Below are 24,265 nucleotides of genomic sequence, written 5' to 3'. Positions count from 1 at the left end.
TTATCCGTACATACATCATTACACATTAATACAATACTTAATTAATAGGAAAACAAAACGAAAGGTATGCGTATAGATAAAAAAAAATCTAGAACAATTGTATAATATCTAAAAAGAAAAATAGATTAAGAATGCCCAAAACCTTGGGATAACCTTTTTTTAGTATAGATCCCACTTAAGAAAAATATCGAGCGCAATAATTGAAAGAAATTATTTTGGAATCTAGTCAAATAAGTGGATGTCTATTCAAAATGAATAAAAAGATAAAGTATTACCAAGTGCATTGTCGTTGTGTATGAGAAAGAGAAAGCTTAAAATGACTTAAGGGTTGCTTGTTTTCATTATATTTCTCCCATCAAGCTATTCCTGAAAGCTCTTAACTTTGTATCTATTTTATTTTCACCACAAAAATGATGCATCTCATGCAACAGTTTGAATGTCTCAAGATACAACTGAAAGCTATAAAGTTGGCAACCAAAAATTTCGCTAATGAAAACTGTATTGGTAGGGGCGGTTTTGGAAAAGTATACAAAGGAGAGCTTGTTCATTACAAGGGGAAAGAAATTGTTGCCATAAAACGGTTAGATCCTGTATTTGGGCAAGGAAACCCCGAGTTCTGGAGGGAAATTATTATGCTTTCTCTTTACAAGCATGACAATATTGTTTCTCTATTAGGATTTTGTGACGAAAGTGACGAGAAGATCCTTGTGTACGAGTATGCATCCAGGAGAAGTCTTGACTCATATCTCAACAAAGATGATCTAATTTGGATTCAACGACTTAATATTTGCATCGGGGCAGCTCGTGGACTGGCGTACCTTCATAATCCTTTTGGGACCCAACAAAGAGTATTGCATCGTGATATTAAGAGTTCTAACATCCTCCTAGATGAGAACTGGAATGCCAAGATCTCAGATTTGGGTTTGTCCAAATTTGGTCCTGCGAACCAAGATTACACATTTCTCGTCACCAATGGCGTAGGCACGATCGGGTATTGTGATCCATTATATATGGAAACAGGGTTATTAACAAAAGAGTCCGATGTTTATTCCTTCGGTGTGGTTTTGTTTGAAGTGTTGTGTGGGAGGTTGTGTATCAGCAACAAGAATGGTATTCATCGGCCTTCTTTAACAGGTTTGGTGCGTCAATACTATTCACAAAACAAAATAAAGGAAATTATTTTCGATAAAATAAAGGATGAAATAAATCCTAAATCTTTAGAAGCGTTCACCACCATAGCTTATCGGTGTTTGAGTAGAGACTTGGAAGAACGTCCATTAATGACCGACATCGTAAGCATACTAGAAAGTGCGCGTGAATATCAAGTAAGTTATGCTTTTCCTGTACACTCATATATATGTATGTGTTTAGCTAGTATTATAAATTCTAATATGATCGTTTGATTCTAACAAAAAGTTCCATACATACTAAATACTATGTCTTAAGTTCACAACTCGATCTGGATGATGTGCTGGAAATGAAAGTTAATTTTAGTCATGGATGATATTTATATATATTTACAATAGAAAGTATACAACCTAGTTTTGCAACAACTACACGATGTAATTGTGATATGTTTTTCCTTGTTCAAAATGACATTGGTTCAATGCAATAAAGTTGCTTCTGTGTATTTCATCTTCATGCAATGATTGCTGCTTATACATTTTTTTTTCGTGGGTGTTTAAAATAGTTGGAGCTTAATTCATTCGATTTAAAAAATAACCCAATCCAGTCAAGTAGCTATGAGCAAGGAGAGACAACCCAGGAGAAAAGCAGTGACATGCTTGTATTGATGTTGTGTTCTATAGGGGTTTGGGAGGGGTTTTACCCCTTGAGAAACAAGTGGATAAGGTTACCTACAATTCCTTGTGAAGAAAGTTTCAATTATTCAGAGCAAGAATCTGTGGCCGTGGGTAGTGAATTGCTGGTTTTTGGGCGTGAGGTGCTTGGGTTTGTCATATGGAAGTACAGTTTTATTAGACGACACTGGTTGAAATGCGATGGGATGAATCATCCTCGTCGCTTATTTGGTTCTGGAACTCTTGGATCAATTGCTATTGTTGCAGGAGGGTGTGACAAAAATGGAAATATTCTGAAATCAGCTGAGTTATATGATTCATCAACTGGTAGATGGGAAATTTTGCCGGATATGCACTCTCCACGTAGATTATGCTCTAGTTTTTTCATGGATAAAAAGTTTTATGTGATAGGAGGGATGACAAGTAGCACTGATTCGTTAACTTGTGGTGAGGAGTTTGATCTTAATACGAAACACTGGAGGAAAATTGATGGGATGTACCCTATTATTGTAAACAAGGTTACCCAGGCACCTCCTCTTGTTGCAGTTGTTAGTAACGAGCTATATGCACTTGACTATCTGAGTAGCATGGTTAAGAAATATGACAAATACAAGAACTCATGGGACGTTTTGGGCAGACTTCCAGTTAAGGCCAGTTCGATGGAGGGTTGGGGTTTAGTCTTTAAGGCTTGTGGGGATGGGCTTCTCGTTGTGTATGGACAAAGAACTCTTGGGAATGAATCCCTTGTTTTAAATTCTTGTAGTCCAAAATCTAGGGTTGAAGATGGTATCTTGGATTGGAATGTTCTTGGTGTTAAGGAGCAAAAATCACCATTTATTTACGACTGTGTTGTGATGGATTGCTGAGGACCTGACCAGACAAGAGACCATAGGTTTCTTTCCCTCCAAATCCATCTTAATTTATAGTTTGTTTTCGTGGCTAACTTTGTAAGTTAATTTCAGATGTTACATAATCTGCAGCATCATTAGTCACAGAGGTGCACTTATCTTTTTTCTTATTTTGTTTTCTCACATCTTCTCTTGTTACACCTCAAAAGACGTTGGCCGCGAAGTAGATATCAAAAACAAAAGATCAGCAAAATGGGGAGCAAGCCAATATGAACATTAAAACAAAACAATATCGTAATAAATAAGAATATATACTAGAATATGAACAAAAAACAGGAATCAACCATAAATATCAGATAACCAAACATCTAAGGGGACAAGGCATCCTAATTGACATTCAACAACTATATCATTATGTGATGTCATGTGATGTGAGCATTAAATGAATATGGAGTTCAATAGGAAAAAATAAATATGTTAATCACGAAAAATATATTTCATTATACTTTGTAGAGTTCAATGCATCATAGGAAAATTAACATAGAGTTGTATAGAAAACAAAATGATGATGTATCAATCCATCAAACTCTAATTAATAAGTTCAATACATTATAGATGTCCAAAGAAACATGTATCAACTATCAATTATGTCTATTATACATTCCATATAATCGTAGAGAGCGGTGGTATGAAAAGAAGTCGGTCAAAATTTGGATCGGAGGTGCAATGAAAAAATTGATTTTCTTCATTGTATCTCTAATTCAAATTTAGACCGGAAATGATCTAATAAGCAAATTTACAATTTTCATAAATATGGCAGGAAAAATTATTTCATTTTTCCATTGAACCTCTAACCCAAATTTGGAGTGGAAATACCCAATAAGCAATTTTACAATATCCATAATTATAGTTGATTTATAATTCAAAATTATAGACGATTTGTCAAATTTGAAAATGAAAGATTTTATAAAATACAAGTGTGCACACACATCACGTGGAATTTGAATCACTTAATGATTGGTCGACTAATACAACAAAATGTTTTCTTAACGGAATTCTTCTAACATCCTAAATTTGAAGGGGAAATGACTTATTAAGGTAATTAACTTTTCAGTATGTTTACATCTGGATAACTATCTTTTTTTTACACTTCTAGGTAACAGACTTGTGGGAAATGTTCACATATGACCATTATGCCTGCCTGTAACAGGTTACATCCTAAATGTTAACACTTTCAACAAGTTCATTACCTAGATGTGTACAAAAAAAAATAGTTACCCAAATATGAACAAAACGAAAAAGTAATAGTAAATTACACGAATGGTCTCTGTGGTTTGGGGGAATTTGTGTTTTTGGTCCCTAACTTATTTGTTAACTCGAATGGTCCCTATTGTTTATTTTTATTACGCATTTGGCCCCTATCTTACCTAAAAAGACTATCTCCTCACCATCATGTCTTTCATCCTCCTCGACTTCTGTATCTCCTCATCAGCCTATCTATCATCCTCCTCAACTTCTATTTATTTTTCATCTTTAGTGATATTGACGTCTTCATCATTCCTTCTTTTTTCGGTCCTTCAACTCCATCGAATCAACACCACAAACCACAAAAGATGAAGAGACAATGGGTTATGGTGTTGATTCGTCAGAGTTGAAGGACCAAAAAAAGAAGGTTGGTGAAGACGTCGATGTCACTAAAGATGGAAATAAAATAGAAGTTGAGGAGGATGAGAGATAGGATGTTGACCGATGGGACCCATATTAAATTTCTTAAACGTGGTTTCAGGTTTAGGGTGAGGAGATACAAATATGTAGGGTCTATTAATTTTTTTAAATATATAAAAAAATAAATACATAAATAAGAAAATTAACTAAAAAATAAATTAATAAGGGCGCAATAGTATTTTTAGGTAAGACGGGGACCAAACACGCAACAAAAATAAATAATAGGGACCATCCGAGTTAAAAAAAAATAAGTCATGGAACAAAAACACAAATTCCCCCAAACCACGGGGACCATTCGTGTAATTTACTTTTACTTTTTCATTTTGTTCATATTTGGGTAACTATTTTTTTGTACACATCTAGGTAACGAACTTGTTGAAAGTGTTCACATCTAGGATATAACCTGCTATAACCGGTCATAACGGTCATATGTCAACACTTCCAATAAGTTTGTTACCTAGATATATACAAAAAAAAAAATAGCTACCCAGATGTGAATATACCGAAAAGTTAATTACATTAATAAGTCATTTTCCTAAATTTGAAGTACTTAGCATGATACAATGTATATTAATTAGTAAGTGTGAACTTTGAGTAATATTAGAAGAAGATGAATGTTTTTTGGGAAATTGAGTAATCTAACCCTTATAAAAAAAACTATTTGCAAAAAATGACATTTTTTTGTAAACTAACCACTTTTCCGGAATATAACATCTATGAGGGGTCTCCGGAATAACGGAGTAGTATTCTGGACAATTGTTCTGTTATATATATATATATATATATATATATATATATATATATATATATATATGTATATATATATATATATATATATATATATATATATATATATATATATATATTGTAAAATGTGTTCGGTTTGCTTTATATAAGTTCTTTTTGTATAAGTTTTGTTCCTATAAAATCTAAATTGCAAATGTAATCTTAAAAATCAACAAAAAAAACTAATAAATACATAAACTTAAGGGATCCTTAAACTTAAAGGATCTGTTTAAAGTAATATTACAATGTTTAAATGGTCTTTATCCTTGTACCCCCACCCCCTCCCCCAAAAAAAATTACGCCAGTCATTTACGTTATAACATTGCCCATTGATCGCTTTTACCCTCTATAAAATATGATTTCCCGACGATCAACATCTCCAACTGTAGTTGATACCCACCATTAGTTTGTAGATGCGGGATCTCATACCTATAAACTCGCAAGTGGGATTGCATCGGTTGGTTTAGTACCACTGTAGTTGATACCCACCAACAGTTTGTAGATGCGAGATCTCATACCTATAAACCATTCCTCTTCTTCTGAAAAGTAGTCACCCTTCCAATGACTATCATATATAGTCATTTTAAATGTCTTCAAATCCAAAGTACCCAAAAACCTGTGGGCAATTGGTATATTGATTGGGATGTAAAGCTACACAAAATGTAAGAAATAATTAATCATCAAATAACATTATATTGTAAATTATTGTTACCTAGGTAATGTAATCAAAACACAATTATACCGTATCACTGTCTGTCCAGGCTGGGTAAACAGATCTGTCATCCATATCACTCTAGTCAAATGCGTCAGTGTTGAAAGTTGACGGCACAACCGTCCACCGAGTATCATCCGCTATACGCTTTATCAGTAGTGAGATCCACATCATGATGTGCTGAGAATCAAAATATTTGCAATAAAGTAAGTATTGTTATTAGAACTATAGTACGTAATGAGCACATAATTATATAACTTACATTGCATTCCAACCATCTTGCGTGACTATCCGCGTATAAGCGCATCCAAAATTCAATAATCACAATACCGTTCAAAAAACAGTGAGCAAACAACAACGAACCATCTCTTTCTTTATATAGATTGTGTATGTTGGGCTCCAAAAGATTATCCAACAGTGTTAGTTGTTGGTGTGCAACACATTTCCTCTTCATTTGTATCGTTGGGAACTTATATCATATGGACATAACTTTTTGGCGCATATAACTGTTGGATTAAGGTGTCTAAGCTCATAAATAAATTGGTTACAAACTTGCAAATAGAATCAAAGTCCTTTTTGAGATGCCCTCATAGCTAGAAATAACTATAAATGATATTAGGAGAGAGAGTGTGTGTGGGAGAGAGAGAGAGAGAGAGAGAGAGAGAGAGAATTTGTTAATATATTATGTGATTAATATATTAATTGGAAATAGATAATTAATATGTTAATTTGTTATGGGGTTAACTAAAAAACATGAGATCAATAGTTAAATAATTTATTTGTTAATTAATATGGTTAATAAATTAATAAGAAATCAATTTGAATTAATTAACTATTAATCATAATTAATCTAGAATTAATTTATGATTAGTTGAAAATAATTAAAGGTGCAAGGGGTGAATTGTAATTGCTCAGTAGTTAAAAAAAAAATCTAGAACCATTCAAGGGCAGACGGTTTTAGAGGCTCGTCTAGGGTTTCTGGAAGCCTCCTAGATGTAGATAAGGAAAAGATTTGAATTGATATTAAATTTATTATTTAATTAATTCAAATCTAGCTTTCCCTGCGAGTTACCTAAATAGGACCTCTTGGCTCATTATTTTCATATATATACATTTATCATAAGGCTTAGGAACGAAATTTCCTTCTTCCCCCTCTCTCTCCTCATCATTCTACGGTTTCTTGGGTTTTGGGTACAAACCATTAGAGGCGCTAAATTTTTGGTGTTTGCTTTCCAAGGTTTTCAAGAGGGAATTTTGTTTGGTTATTTACTATAATAATCAAAATGTATGTAAACCCTAACTCTATGTTTATTTCGATTATTATAGAGTTCTTTAGGGTTCTTGATGTTCATAGTCTATTGTTATCAATATAAAAAAAACATAGATCCAAATAGGTTGCATGTGAACTTAAGAGTTAAGTAATTTTCCACCTCATGTGAAGATTTATAACCTACAAAATTCATCAGTGGTATCAGAGCCATAGTTTTCTAGTTGATTGTGCTTAATAGTGAATAGATCAAAATTATGATTTTTGAGAAATTAAACCCTAAATGATTGTTTTTTTCGAAAATAGCTAAGGTTTTTGAAACCCTAGCCTCCACCTCTTAAATTTCAAAAATGGAAGGAACCCTTAGGGTTTTCTAGTTTCTTTAATTATTGTTTTAAAAGCCTTAAAATAGAATAATTAAAATTAGATAGCCCAAACCCTAATTTTCAAAATTTAGAAGGGTTTTGCATTAGGATTAAATTTGAATTATTTTATTAATTATTTAATATAAAATAATCATTTAATCCCTAAATGATTTATCATAATTTAATTAAAATTTAATTAAAAGATAAAGATTAAATCATAATTGGTTTAAATTTAATTAATTAAAAGTTTAATTTAGATAATTAAAAGTTTAAATCTAGTATTTTGAAATGTTCTAACATACACCCTTATATATGTATCTTAAGATTAATTACAATATGTATAAGACAAGTCAATCAAATAAATAGTAGGTCTCATTCACGAAGCCATATTCAAAGGGGTATAATGAAACGGCCTATAAAATGACCGCCATTGGGTGTCCATTTTCACCCACCACTCTCTTGTATGGTGGGGGGTCGTTAGTCGAACGGGTTTGATAGGACATAACTTCATTAATAGTATAATGATACAAAAGTACTAGAACCTTTTTTTAAAATCTCACTTTAGTTACTTTAGGAAAATGTGAAAAGTATGTTAATCCATGAAAACACACATCATGTTTTATATGTCGTTAGTGGAGCGTGTGTGTGTAACAACCCAAAATTCAAGGCCAAAAATTTCATTTTTAAATAAGTTATTATAAAACCAACGGTATAAGAAAACATCCATAATATCATGTCATGTCAAAACCAAAGTAGAAATAATCAAAACGTGTTATCATAAAACAATACCAAAGTGTAATCCCAAAGATTTCATGTGTATCAAACCATAGTGTGATGCACTGCGATCGAGCCGACTCCTTTCCTTTGAAAACGAAGTACCTGAAACCAAAACTGAAAAACTGTAAGCATGAAGCTTAGTGAGTTCCCCCATCATACCACATACCACATAAACACATAATGTGACAACCTGAAACTTCTATCTTGTGCAACCATTCAACTCAGTCAAAGTCAGACTTGTTTCTACTAACTTTTAGCACTGTTTAAAGTCTGTTTGAGCATTTTAAGCCTAGTACATCAAAGGATTAAGTGTTAGGATGTATCAACTGAAGTTCAAAACCAACAAACAAGCCATAAACCCCTTTATGAGGAGTTTAAGGCTGTTACACCCTCGAACCGGACGTCGAGAACGTCCGAGGGCTTGCGTGACGAACAATTGAATACCATTACAATGAATATACATGAAACAAACACATACATCACCAACATTACATAATACAACTTACATGGTTCACATCAAGTACATTGAACAAATATTACATAATTAAAACGTATATTCGTTTGAAAGTCACAAAACATGAAAGCCTAATACACTTGACAATTTTCTTCTGCTTATCTGTTACCTGAGAATACAGTTTATTTGAAAACGGGTCAACATATATAATGTTGGTGAGTTCATAAGCATGTTTGATATAAAAAAAAAATTATTAGTATCGTTGTATAACCCAGAAAATCCGATATTTTCTTAAATAAAATTTGTTTACGATATGATGTGACGATCCAATATAGGTAAATGTATACGTGATTTCAGAACATGTAGAATTGTATGATCTTCCCAAAAGTGCTTGTTTTATTGAATTTGATGTTAAATAAATGATATAAATTCCCCGGAAAATCCGATATTTTCCGATTCAAAACAATAGTATGATTTTTTGTATTATCGCATAAACCATATTGAATAGCCACCATGTATGAAGTTGATTTCCCATGATTGATGAAATGGCAATGGATCTCTATGTGAGTTGTTATAACCATGCATGATAATGACTATTTTGCCTGTCTTGGCATTTTTACAAATGTCGGTTTTGATTAAGATTTTGTCACCCTAGACTGGCTGAGTCTAACTGTAGCGAACAGCTCAGGTGTAGGGGAGTCACCCCCTTATAGATCTATACACAAACTCTCGCTCTCCCTCCAGGAGACTTTGGTTACAACTTACAGACTACGGCCGACACTTATTGGTGCCGACCGATATTTTCTCACTAAGTCCCCAATATTACCCCATGAATTTGAATGACATTGATTACAACCCGTTTGATGTTTACATTGTATAGAATAAAGCCTAACAAACACGAAATAAGTGATAGTAAATTGGGTATATGTGACATCCCCTAATTTCTCGGCCAGAAAAGACCGATTTAATTTATGCTTTTTAAAATCAAATCAAAGAAATCTTTATAAAAGATGTTGCGGAATTGGTCCCCAAAACAAAATATGATAAAAGTTTGTTAAAACCTTTCTTTAAGAAATATATCATTTCCTTTTATATCAAAGTCTCGGGATGTCATGTTCCGATACAGATCAAAAGCATAAACAAGACATTATAAGCCTTACAACAGTTATTTGTAACTATTGGTCTATAATCCAAAATCACTCATCATCATCATGTAACACCCCAAAGTTGGAAAGCCAAGAAAGTGAAGGAAACCCTAAATTTAAGAGGGACTCGACGAGTCAAAGGAAGGACTCGGCGAGTCGGAGCGGGATCCGGGTCGACAAGAAAGTGACCAACTCGACGAGTCGGCCAAGTGGACTCGGCGAGTCTGGTCTGTGCGAGGAAAACCCTAAATCCGGGGCTTGGAGCCTATATAAGCATCTTAATCTTCTTCCTAGGGCTCCTTTACAGCCTCTTGCACCCAGAACGCCGCACCTTAAGCCCCCATTGTGTTCATTCAAGCTTCTAGCCATTTTGAGTGGGTTTAAGGAAGAAGAAGGAGTGGGAATCCTTGAAGCATCAGGGAGTGGCTTTGGATCTGAAGTTTGGGAAGCAATTCAGAGCATTGGAAGGTATCAATTCGTTTCTCTCCTCCATATTTTTCCTTGGTTATGAGTTTTGGGGCTTTTAAGCCATGTTTAAGACCAATCTTGAGCTTGAGGTCCAGATCTGAGGTTGCTACCTCAGATCCATGTTTATTTTGGTATGTAATCCCATAAAGTATCAGCCATTGGGTGGAAATTGGAGTCTCTTGGTCCTAAACCTTAGCTATGGGTGTATTTTGCCTAGATCTCACTCTCTACACGTAAAGGTTGCAACTTTACGTGGGAAATAGGCTTGGGGAGGGTAGATCTATAGTTTGGAGCTCATGCATGACTCGGAAGTCCTCTGCATGTAAGTGGATCTTAATGGACTCGGCGAGTCCTTCGAGTGGACTCGGCGAGTAGCTTGAAGATGAGGAGGAACTCGACGAGTAGGATGAACAGCTCGTCGAGTCGGTTGAAGTTAGACATGGACTCGGCGAGTGGTATGAACAACTCGACGAGTTGGTTGAAGATTGCCTTGGACTCGGCGAGTCTACTAGTGGACTCGGCGAGTCAGATCGTGAAACCTCAAACCCTTCGAGTTGAGACTCGAATCAGTGAGTCGGGTGGTGACTCAGCGAGTGGACAGGACAGGACTTGGAGCTAGTTGGACTCGGCGAGTCATGGACTGACTCGGCGAGTCGGGTCGCGAATAAGAAAGACCCTGAGCTTATGAACTCGGCGAGTCTTTTGGAGGACTCGGCGAGTAGGGTTGACCTGGAAGGTTGACTTTGACCAGAGTTGACTTAGTTGACTGTCAGAATAAGTGTTATATGTATATTGATAGCTCGGAGAGCTAGAGGAGCAGCGGTTCAGGAGATTGTTGAGTAGCATCCAGAGGTTTATCTGCAGGGCTCAGCAGTTCAGGTGAGTTACCTTCCAGTAGCGGTGGGTCTAAGGCCGCAATGCCGACCCACCAGTAGGAGTTGTATGATAGATGATTGTCTTTGTGATATCATCTAAGTTCGCTAGTACCTGACATGTTATATGCTAGCATGATATGCTGTATGTGATAGTAGTCGAGTTCGGTTGTTAGGACCGAAGGGTAGTCAGACACCCCAGATACGTCTGACAGTATATGATTATATGTTTGCATGCTGGCTTGTTATGTTATATGCGATAGAGGTAGTATGAGGGGACCAGTCCCTGTGGTCGGTTGTTAGGACCGACGGGTAGTCAGCACCCCAGAATGGCTTGACATGGGTAGTCAGCACCCCAGAATGGCTTGACACGGGTAAGACGGCACCCCAGAATGGCCGTATGGGTAGGTCGGCACCCCAGAATGGCCGTACCGGGTAGTCAGGCACCCCAGAATAGCCTGGCAGTATATATGTTATGTGTTTGTATGATATGTGGTAGATTGGGGGAGCTCACTAAGCTTCGTGCTTACGGTTTTCAGTTTTGGTTTCAGGTACTCGGTTTTCAAAAGAGGAGCTCGGGAAGATTGCAGAGCACACACCATAGTCAGTTAGCCTGGGAATGTTTGACTCTGATAATGATATTATGTTTTGAATTTAATACTCAAAAGTTATGTTTGACTTATGATATGTTGTTATAAATCTATTTTTAGTAATGTTTAAAAGAAATTTTTAGTCATGATTTTTGGGATGTTTCACATCATCTGACTATGCTCGGGGTCCTCTACCTTTAATATAAACAGCTGAGTGGGTCAGGCTTGGAAGTCTGGTGAGCATATAGGGTTTTCAACCCACAATAGATAAATTTATTATGTTTAAACATCAATCAATCAACCGAATTACCCCAAACCCCATTATTTTATTTATTTCTTAAGGGTTTACCCTAAGAATCAACTATCACTCCTTCCTAAGGATTCATCCTAAGGAATACACACAAAGTCACCTCGTGATCGGGGTTTATACAATGGGCACTAATTCCATAGCTGCCAAGGTTTATTCAACATGTGCTAAGTCCATAGCTCTCATTTATCGACAATATTATTTACATCTATTCTCTCCTGCAATACATGTCAATGGGTTTTTAGAGTACAGCAAATGAACATATAGTTCATTACACCTACAGGTTGCGGGCCTGCTAGTGTTCCATAGACTGTCTAGAATAGTCCATGGTTGTCATCCATACTCTGCTGAATGACGGGGGCCAACATTTTGGGTAAGTGATTCTCTCAAACTTCACCACTCACCCTCAACTCATGATCAATATTATTGATCATCTCCTTTATCCAACTCACCTTTCATCATACCCACTATTTCATCTACCCATGTTTTACCCAATATTTTTTGTAGATAAAAATACATATATAGTTTAAATTATTTAAAAACATATATAAATCATTCCTTCAACACCTATCTCAAATAAACAAACAATATATATTCACACAACACATATTTTATGTAAAATACTTCATATCTATGTGTAAGGTGAAAGTAACTACACACTCACTTGATTTAATGAAAACCGGGCAGCAATTCGTTTCCTAAAACGATTGTTTCTAACAAAACCAGGAGTTTTATTGAGAAATCGGGCTCTGCGAGGGTCAGGCTTCGAAACCGAAAAGATAAATTTTTCGGGCTTCTCGGGCACTTCGTGGAGTATTCCGAGGCTTATAATCGATACCGGGGCTTTGGGGAATGTTAAGATGAAGAAAATATGGAAAAAGGGGTTAAAAGTGGCAAAACTCCAAAACTACTCGAGAAGGCTCACATACCCCTTCTATTTATAGGGTCTGAAGGTCGGCTAGGGAGGTGGGGTCCGCAAGCGAAGGTCCGCAGGTGGCTGCACGTGCGAAGGCCACGGTGTCGGCCTCTGATTGGACCGCGGTCTACTGGTCCACATGCGAGGTTCGGAGGCTAGGCGGTGCGAGGCTCGGTCCAGCTGCGAGCTTCGGATTGGGCCTCCCTTCGGTCGAATTAGAATCTGCCACGCAACTACTGTTCACGTGAGGGAAGGCAACACGCGCCGGATCCTCACTGGAACCCTTCGGATGACTCAGCAGCTCGGATGACTCATCCAAATTTCTGACACGTGGCACTTTTTCAGCGAGGGTGACGTGGCAACTCGTGATTATGCGAATTTTCTCGATTTTCGCGCCAAAACTTCTAAAACTCATAACTTTCGCATACGAGCTCCGTTTTTGACGTTCTTTATATGCACGCGTAGCTAAAATTACGCTCTACAACTTCCGTTTAGACTTCGTTGGCTGATTTTGACTTTAATTTATTTTTTTTTAACAGACCGGGACAGGAAATCCGTTAAAAATTCATAACTTCTTCATCCGACGTCCGTTTTCGTCAGACTTTTTACCGTTGTGCTACTAATGACGAGACCTTCGATTCTCGTTTAGGTTGTGTCGGATAAAAATCAATCGATCTAAAATTCGAGTTTTTAGTTGTCTACTACTAAGCTGAAACTTCGAAAAATCATAACTTCCTCATACGGAGTCACATTTGAGTGTTCTTTTTATCGAACTTCTCAGTTTAATGAATACTACGACTTTCGTTTAGATCACTAAGGCTAAAAAGTAGTTTATCAAAAACTCACTTTTTACGACATTCGGCATCGTGCTGGTTTATCGTGAAACTTCGACAGGTCATAACTTCTTCGTTATAACTCGGATTTTGGTATTCTTTATATCCCTGAAATCCTTGATTCAACCACTACAACTTTATGTAAAGATATCGGCTTTATCTAATATTTATTTTTGACGCTCATTTTTATTCTTAATTAATTAAATCCTAATAATTAAGCATAAAACACATAATTCACATAAAATTCACATAATTCCTTTTCATTTATTCTAAATGAGTTACAAAGGTTAACTTAGACCATTATGTCAATATTAATGTCTATCCTAGAAATAGGGGCGTTACAGTATACATGATCTAACTATAACAAAACGAATACATTAAATGTTATAGCAGGAGAACACTACAGGATCTAACTATACCAATAATCACTAACTCATTGTTCCAAACAAAAGGTGATAGTAAATTGGGTATACATGATCATATATCTTTAATGTAAATTTACACGGCCTAGCAATTTGTTTGCGGAAGTCGCGTTTGGTCCCCAGAATCTCTTGCAGGGAGAATGTATAGTATGGGTACTATTCATCATATTATGACCATAATAAAACAAACATGTTTTTAAGGTAATCAATACGTCAGGATGTCAATTTAAAAGACAACTGTGTACTTACATTTTCCCATTGCTTTCATATTGTGACAGTTCCACTTGAAAGTTAATGCAAACCATTTTCGAGTTAAGATAGTTGTAAATTAGGGAAAACTTAGATTTTACAAAACGACAAATAGAACAGTCGAGTCTAGTACATTCAGTAGAAAGGGGGTCTATAATGCTAACTTTATGATTCCTTAGTGTATACATCAGGGATATATTAATCGGATCCGACAGGTAGTAGGATGTGTGCTTTCCGCTTCATTTCTTGTTCCTTGTTTGGTTGTGGGCTTAGAGCAGATTCATTCAACCTACTATCTATTTGATCTTAGTTATATATATATATATATATATATATATATATATATATATATATATATATATATATTCCGTATACATCAAGTAATCATAGGGGGTACCAAGTATGGGTCAGGTCATAGTATACAAATTCAATACACCGTTTTCTGGTACAAAACACACTTTTCAAATAGAACATTTGGTAGACAAAATTAGAAACTTACCAGTAAAGGGTTTAATCCATTTTATTAAACCAGTATAAAATTAAAGGACCTTAGTGTTGGATTAGTGTCTAAGTCCATAACTATTTTGGTATGTACTTGACCCGATGGTGCATGGTCCTTTTGGGTTGCCTTCACCAAAGCAACTTGATTGGAGAAATAAATAGAAAGAGAGGATAATATGATTTATTAATATGTTATAAGGATAATATATTAAAGGAGAAATCATATTTGTTTAATTAATATTGGTCGATAATTAATTAAGAATTAGTTTTGTGATCAAATGTAATTAATTAAACTAGAGGGGCTGAATTGTAATTATGTGATAGTTACAAAATAAGGTAAGAATTATCTTATAAGTATGGTGAACGAATTTAAGGTTGGAAAGCCTTAGAATTCGAGTATGATAAGTATTCAAGGATTATCTTATTGGTTGCTTAATGGATAATCAACTATATAAGGATAATGACTGAAACCCTATCTCTACACCTATATAAACAACCCCAAGGTCATGAATTCGTGTATCCCTTCCCAAGAGGTCCCAAATACGAATTCTAACCTCCCTCCTCTCTCTTTATACCTTCTCCACTTGCTTATGGTGTTTGTAAGCCATTAGAGGAGTGACACTTGTGACTCTCTGCTTTCCAAGGTCAATTCAAGGAGGAATTGGATTGTTATTGCTATATAACAATCAAGGTATGTTCTTAAACCTATTTACATGTGAATTCTGATTTCCATATGCTAGAATTAGGGTTTATAGTCTTGGATTCAAAGTATGTACAATAGAGAAACCTAGATCCAAGCTTTAGGGTTTGTATGAGCACATAGGATGTCTTATGCCCAAAACCCATCACTTAGGTGGTTAACTCTATAATACCTGAGTTTATACATCAGGTTTATATATAATTAATACCCGATAAGTAGTTGGATGTGTGCTTTCCGCCTCATTTCCTGTTCCTTGTTTGGTTATGGGCTTAGGGCAGATTCACACAGTTAACTATCTATTTGGTATTAGATTATATATAGCTAATATGAACTAAGTGATTATAGAAGGAACCACTGTGGTTACCATTTTTACTAAAAGAAATAAGGGTTTTCTTAAATAATCTTTTCATCAAATATAAAGGAACTATTACAGTTAACTCCGTGAGTACCAAGTGAATATACCACGGTTATATACAACAAAGATCTAACAAACAATGGGATGTGTGCTTTCCGCCTCATTTTCTGTTCCTTGTTTGGTTGTGGGCTTAGGGCAGATACACACAATCGATTGTTTGTTTACTCTAGGTTTTATATAACTCGTATCCATTTAGTACTCATAGAAGGGATTGTAGAGTCATTTTTACTTATCTTTCACCAAAGCAGGAAATATAGGATTTTCACCAGCTTAAATATTGATCTACGCTTTCAAAATAACTTGTATTCTCAGGAGACCAGCAGACAGATACGCGCACTGGGATTCAAAAGATGGAGTAGTATAGCTTCAAGTCTTGTTTTGTTATTTACTTTGTAGTCTATGTTATGTGAACCACATACTTTGTAAACACATTCTTTCTAATGAAATGGTTGTTTATGACTTTGATTACTATGATGCATGTCTTGTGATACTAAACATGACGTCCTCTACCACCGAACGTTTCTGCCGTTCCGGTTTTGGGGTGTGACATCTTGTCCAAAGCTTCTCCACAAGTCGTCTTCTTCTTCTTCACTAAGCACCACACCCACACAAAACACACACAAGCTCAATCTCTTTGGAAAATGGATTAGACTTTCGATATTGGGTTCAAGAGGCAATGGAGGCTGGTAGGGCGAAAGGTTATAAGAGCTTAATGTATTTAAATAGGGTGTAAACCCTATAACTTAGGGTTTGACCCTGGCTCGAGTACGCCATGCATACGCATGGGTACACCCAACGTACGTAGGGGATTCCCCGCCTTAAAAACAGTCACTAGAGTACACCCGGTGTACCAATATGTATGCCTAGCATACTCGCGCCCAAGGGTCCAAATGCAAGAAAATAATAGCTAAGGGCTTCACCTGACAAATCGGGCATTACAATTCTCCCTCACTTGATTCAGACTTCGTCTTCGAAGTCCACTGACAAAAATAACTCTGGATAATGCTCCCTCATCTCTTCCTCGAACTCCCAAGTCCACTTCAAACCCTTCCGGTCAAGGATCGCTACCGGTCTCTTAATGTAGTCAAGGCGGTCATCCACATGAATATCCTCAAATGGAACCACTGTGGAATCATCAACTAAACATTTCCGCAGCTGAGAGACATGAAAAGTACTGTGAATCTGGTTGAGTTCTTTTGGGAGATCCAAATGATATGCCACCCTCCATCTATGCGAAACATAGATAACCTTCTAGTTTCGATTATCTAACGTAATTACCAACTTATCTTAAAGTTTGGAATATTCTTAAGTTTGGAATACTCTTTTAAGGTTAAACACTGTAAGAAGATATAATGATTGAAGTTTGTAATAGAAAGAGTAATAAAGAACAGAAAAAATATGACATGAGAGTTCTTAAGTCTTTATTGATTTATTATGATTTGACATTTCTAATAAGTTATTGTAAATATTTGGATAGATAAAAATATTAATACTTATCGACTTATATAATTTTTTTGATAAATTACTATTTTACTACTTATTTAAATTCCTTATTACTTATTCACGTTAAAAAAAAACATATTAACATTTCTACTCTTATTTTAACCGAAACATAATTATACATCAACAACTTTTTTTTCTTCACAACATAATTAAGATAACACGGAATCCACTCTTCAACCTCCTGTTCATCTTTGCATGCTTTTCGTGAAGAGTTAAAAACATCTTTAAGTCTCAATCAACACTTTCTACTTTAAAATTTCTTTAGATATATATTTATTGGTTTTCAGGTTAAGGTTAAAATTGTTGGTGATTTTAGTGTCACTATGTCATTTTAAGTAACTGGAACTAATATGTGAGCTAAGGGGCTTCATAATTTGTACTCTAATATATGTACGGGGGTTATGCGGAGTACACGCATGTATAAGATCGAATTAGAAGCCGGTTTGACGGCTAGTCGGGGGTCCGGAGGCAGCGCCCCAAAATCTCACCGAATTTTACATATGGGAACATAGTGGAAAATTCAATTCTTAAGGGTGATTGGTAAAACTAACGAAACTCGTTAGTTTTGGTAACCCTAAATCCTCATTAAACCTGGATTATCATGACTTGCTTCCAAAGCAACTAATGACGGCCCAACCCTAATGAAACCCTAATCTCGTTTAATATATAAATAGTTCTTCTTCTTCAGAAGAGGGTTACGATCTTAAGCTCTCGTTTTTCACCATACTTTTACAAAATCCTCTAGCATATTGGCTTACAATTTCTATGTCTAGAATCGTAAGTGTCCACTTGGATTATCCTAGGCTGAATTTATTGTAACTCAGGCATACGGTAGAAATATCGGTTCGGAAAGTGATATCACGATCCAAGTTGGTATCCAGATCTCCACCACAAACCCTAAATTTCCCAACAAAAACAGTGCATAATCATCTATAATTCCAAAGATAAACACTGTCGACCACAACAATTGCTCCAATATGGATAAAATCTATTTAAAATACAATATAATTAATGAATTAACATATTTTATGCTTGCCCACCGACTTATGGATAGTTGATGCCTTGATGGTGTCTTAATTAGGGGTGTTCGTTTGGATCGGATCAGATCCAATCAAATGAATCCAAATAGATTTCGATATCCAAAACATGGATCCGAATAGTCTAAATTAATTTCATATCCGATCTGATTATAATTCGGTTGGATCAGTTTTTATAATTCAGTTTTCAAAAACCGAAACACTTTAAAACGACATATAATTATAATATCACCAAATTTAAACAAGAAGCAAAAACAAATTATTTAGTTGTGTTTTCAAATTTATAAACAACTACTAAGAAGATATATTATAGTTTAATATTTTATAGATAAATAACTTTTCAGAGAAATTGAATATTAATGTTCTTTATTTTGTGAAACTTTTTGAATCTATTTGAAAAAAATAAATTACAAAATTAATAAATAGTTATGCATATATTAAAAATAAATAAATAATAAGTTATTATTCGGTTTTTTGGACTATTCGGTTGATATTTTATAAACAAAAACAAATCCAAAATAATAATTCGGTTTTATTGAAAACCAATAAAAAATTCAAATATCCGAACCAAATTGTTCAATCCAAATTGTCCAATTGGATAATTCGATTTTATTCAAATAGTGAACAATCCTAACCTTAATAGTTCATATGGAAATGTGGTACGCTTATCCCACTTTTAGAATTTTAATGACACAACTAGGTTATATCCCGTGGGAACCACCGTTATAAAAATAATTAAATTTTTATAGTAAAACTCATAATTATTAATCAAATATTTTCAATAAATTATTAATTAAACATGATTTTGCAAGATTTTCAATATAGAAATACAATTAATTATCGGCAATCATAATCGAAACTTATTCAAGACGAATTTAAATTTCTCCTAAAAATCAAGGATCAAATAAATAATTGTCTAACTTATTATCAACATCAATACTTTCTAAAAAATAAAAAAAAATGATGAGAAGGTGTCGAGTGTTATTTTTATAGAGCATTTGAAAAGAAAATGTACATTACCAGAAAATGACAAATGATACTAATAATTATTTTTTTATTAATACAGAAAGATTAAAGGTTTAAACTATAATTACTTAAAACTGTATTTTAGCACAATCAACCATTTATATAATGTCTACTCTATTAAATTGTCATTTTGTTATCATGATTTTTCTTTAGATTATGTTATAGGGATAAACGGTATCGTAAATAATTCACCGACAGTATGCTGATGTATCACCTTTATCTCGGGTAAACACAGAGCCAACCAGTTTTTTTTACTGTCGATATAGTACCGGCGGTGGGTTTCTACTGGGATAAAACTTTGAAATTTGATCGTTGGAAAGGAAGGGAACGTTGCCAACGGTTAGCAATTGATAGTTTTACATTTTTTTAAACAAATTTACTATTATATATATATATATATATATATATATATATATATATATATATATATATATATATATATATATATATATATATATATATATATAATAGGATTAAATGAGAACACCAAAAAGTTGAGAACGCGAGAACAAAGTATATTTATTTGTGATTCCATGTATTCATTTGTAGAGAAATGATAAATTTTTATGCCTTTAAATTCAATTGAAGAGAAAAAGGCATATTCATGTTGATTGTGCGTAAAAATTTATCATTTCTCCACAAATGAATACATGGAATCACAAATGAATATACATGTTCTCTTGTTCTCAACCTTTTAATTATGTGTTCTCATTTGATCATTTCCCTATATATATATATATATATATATATATATATATATATATATATATATATATATATATATATATATATATACACACACACACACACCAACATTTACCAATTTACACTCTTTATACATTTTCTATTCAAAATGTCTTCCAACGCCCCAAACTCTTCCAACCAAAATGCTTGAAACCAAAATGTTTCTAACTCATTTGCACTTTTCGGTTACGATCTGGCATCACCGCCACCTTATCGGCCACAAATGGATCAATCTCAAAACCAAGCGTTTGTAGGCGGTTCCAAGCTACCCCACCACCCCGAGCAACATCCCAACCTCAATAACAAACCCAATTCCAATTTTAATCACAACCGCCTTTCCCACCTTCAACCGAAATTCTTTTCGATTCCGAAGACGAAGAACAACAACCTCAACAGGGGGGGGGAGGGAGGGAGGCCGATTTGAGAAGATGGACATGAAAAGAAGAAGTCGAGTTAGCAAATGCATGGGTTGACATATCCAAAGATGGTGGCATGGGAAAGGGTCAAAATCGTGATCAATTTTGGTTACGTATCACAAAACGGTTTTATAGGGGAATAGGTCGAGATCCAAATTATCAGACCTCTGACCAATGTAATTCGAAATGGAATCTTGTTAATAAAATCGTGACACATTGGAATGGAATTTACACAAACTTTGAAAAGCAATGGGCTAGCGGAGAAATCGAATCGAGTTTATTGAAAAAAACACACGCTACATTCCAAGATGATATGCTAAAGCCTTTTAAGTTTATTCATGTGTGAGAAGTTGTCAAAATAAACATTAGGTTGAGGGAACTTGCAACATATAAAGAAATTGCTAATCCACCAAAAAGAAGTCGAACATCTTTATATTCGAGCTCACAACAAGTGTCGTCGGATGATCACGTAGGCATTAATCTTAATGATGATAACGAAAACATCAAAGAAGTACGCCCGCACCTTCCTCCAATGGGAAGGGACAAAACAAAAGCTCGAGCAAAAGGAAATGGAAAGCGAGATCTTCAAATTCATTGGTCAGAACCGAGCGGTCAGTTAGATCGAATGAAATGATGGCACAAATGGCACGGTTGAATTCAACTTTGGAGAGACATATGACTGAAACCGTCAAACTCACAGAATATTCGTTATTATGGAGGATGTGAGGTACCTCGACCTCGAAGATCAAGATGCGGCTAAGGAGGTGAAGGAGTCGATTCACGAAAAATATAAGCTAAACCGCAAATGAAATTTCGATGTTATGTTTTTTTTCTAGATTTTTTTTTTTTTTAATTTTCACTTCATGGTTTTTATTAGGTTTTTAATGTAATTTTTAATTTCATGTTATTTTTAATTTTTAGGATTTCGAAAATGTATTTTTAATTTTTTGTTATTTTAAATTTTAGTATGGTTTTTAAAAAAAGTACATATTTTTTATTGAAATTAAATAAAAAATAATAAAATAATAAAAAATAAAAACTCTTAGTATATTTACCAAGGTTTTAAAATGTTCACCATGGCTCCACCATGGCGCACCACGACTCTAAGGCTTGTACCTGCCGCCAAGCTTTGTCAAAACCCCACCTTAATTCATATATGTGTATAAAAATAAATAATAGTTGAAAATACATATAAAAATATTAATTATATAGAAAATTGTCTCCTTAACTCACCCCTTACAAACGTCATGACTCGCCAAGGCTCGGAAAAGCTTGAGGCTTGACATTGTCGTCAAGTCACGTCTTACGCTATTTAAAACCTTGATATTTACTATTAAAAAGGATATCGGAAATGAAAGTCAAGTTGTTTAGAATTTGACATTTTTAATTTACCTGAACAATTGATTTATATTTGAGATTGTATTTTCTTAAAAAGTTTGAATAATTATTGAATTTATGATTATTTAACTAAAGATATAGAGTTAAGTAAAACCGTTAACATGTTTTATGAAGTGGTGCGCCGAAACCACCCAATCCATATTATCTTTACAAATATATATATTTTTTTATAAAAGCTACATATTCAACAATTACAACGGCATTATTATTTTTTCTTTCAAAAAAGTCACTCATAATTTTAAAAGCTTTTAGAAAAAACAATTCATGATTAAATAACTATTTTTAAAAAATAAGGTTTTTTAATATTTTTTTCATAATACAATGTAATTTCTGACCATGAAACACAATTTCTTAATAGTTATGGGTAAGAATGGTTCATTTTTTTTGTTAAACTCAAATCAGATTGAAAATTTTGATTTTTTATTTTGAGAAATACCAAGCCATTGTTTTTTTATTTCGGTTTCGGTTTTTCGTTTTTTTCTAATATATTTTTTGGGGTTTTGTTTGTTTATTTCATAGATGTTTTTCATCAACAAATGTTGCTATATTTTAACAAAAATAAATAATTTGCTAAAACATAATACAAAAGGAAGTTTGTTCACATATAGTCATTGAATTTTTTTTAGAGGGAAACAAATTTCGACTTTGTTCATATTTAGTCACTAAACTTTTTTTCATTATCTATTTGTCACTGAAATATTGAAATTGTTCACATTTGCCTTGAGGTGATAGACATAAAACAAAAATATATAAGATTTTTTTCAGTTATTGTTTACAATAAGAGTTTAAGAAAAAGTTTGAAAAAAGCTTGTAAGACTAGTTGGAGTGGGCAACGCCAACCCACATTTTTAGAGGAGAAAAGAAGAAAATGGGCGTTCTAGAAAGTTGTGCTAATAAGGGGAGGCTTATAACGCGCAAAAACGAGAAGGAGCAGCGATGTTTGTGTCGTTACCCCGACATTGAGGCTTGGCCACGTCAAAAAAACGGTTGAGCGTTGCCTACACTGTTTAGTCTAAAAAAAGCTTTTAAGTACTTCGAACTTTAGCTTTTAGGAGAAAGCTTGAAGAAAAAAAACTTCATTCGATAGTAGCAGCTCCTAACTTTTAGCTTAAATAACAAATTTCAAATCCAAATCCTAACTTTTAGCTTAAATAACAAATTTCAAATCCAAATCCTACTTCAAACAATGCTTAACAAAAGAAAAACTTTTAGAATTTTACAAATTAACTTAATTACCCTTTGTAAAATTATTTTTATGTTTTAGATTTTCCAAAGATGTATTTTTATGTAATTATACATGTTTTAAAAGCTTTTAGCTATTTTTTCCGTAAACTCATAAACGAATAAAAACTACATCTTCCAGCTTTTAGCTCCCGACTACTAGCTATCAATTAGTTTTGACGACCACGTGTAATATGTAAGAACTTTTCGTTAAACACTACTTGATCAAGTAACTTGTTGATTATGAGCTTTTTATTTTTAAATAAAAACTACAAATTCTTACTGTTGGACAAAGTTTTTTTTTTCCTAGAGATTTTCTTAAAAGTTCGAAGTTTAAAAAACTGTATATCAAATGCACCAATATGGCCGATGTTTGTTTAAAGGGTAAATTACACCATTCGTCCCTCGTGTACATGTCAGAAAGCGTGTTTAGTCCCTATTTTCAAAAATTAACTCGGACCATCCCTTGTTTGTTTTAACCTTACACGCTTCATCCCTGAAAGACGATTTTGTTGCAAACTTAGTCCATGCCTAATTTAAAATGACCATAATACCCTTATATTTTATTTTTTTAATTAATTTAATGTTTTTATTATGAATTTCAATTAAAAAAATAAAATAAACCCTCTCCCCTTCATTTTCCCCAACCCATCCATCCCTTCATTGTTACTGATCGGAAAGAAGCACCCAAACACAACATACAAACTGCAGACCACCACCACTATCTCCACCCTCTGACGAACATTCCTCACCCCTTTCTGATGGGTGG

General features: G+C 34.2%; 1 protein-coding gene across 1 annotated transcript; it reads left to right on the top strand.

The window, feature by feature from the left end:
• The first annotated feature begins 333 nt into the window (after positions 1 to 333).
• LOC145063600 (uncharacterized) lies at positions 334 to 2,791 on the top strand. The gene is made up of 2 exons (XM_079011197.1): positions 334 to 1,325; positions 1,691 to 2,791. The coding sequence occupies exons 1-2, from the start codon at positions 411 to 413 to the stop codon at positions 2,663 to 2,665; spliced, it is 1,890 nt and encodes a 629-aa protein (XP_078867323.1). The 5' UTR covers positions 334 to 410; the 3' UTR covers positions 2,666 to 2,791.
• Positions 2,792 to 24,265: the final 21,474 nt, after the last annotated feature.

Source organism: Lactuca serriola, chromosome 7 (genome assembly GCF_051521515.1).
Source record: "Lactuca serriola cultivar US96UC23 chromosome 7, Lser_US96UC23_V15, whole genome shotgun sequence".
Lineage (NCBI taxonomy): Eukaryota > Viridiplantae > Streptophyta > Magnoliopsida > Asterales > Asteraceae > Lactuca > Lactuca serriola.
The sequence above is the reverse complement of the archived record's forward strand: the minus strand, read 5'-3'. Positions and strand labels throughout refer to the sequence as shown.

Bases quoted from the DNA above. Each gene is read 5' to 3' on its own strand.
- LOC145063600 (XM_079011197.1), top strand. From the start codon at position 411: ATGATGCATCTCATGCAACAGTTTGAATGTCTCAAGATACAACTGAAA. The intron at 1,326-1,690 runs GTAAGTTATGCT...TGTTTAAAATAG, and splicing joins AAAGTGCGCGTGAATATCAA to TTGGAGCTTAATTCATTCGA.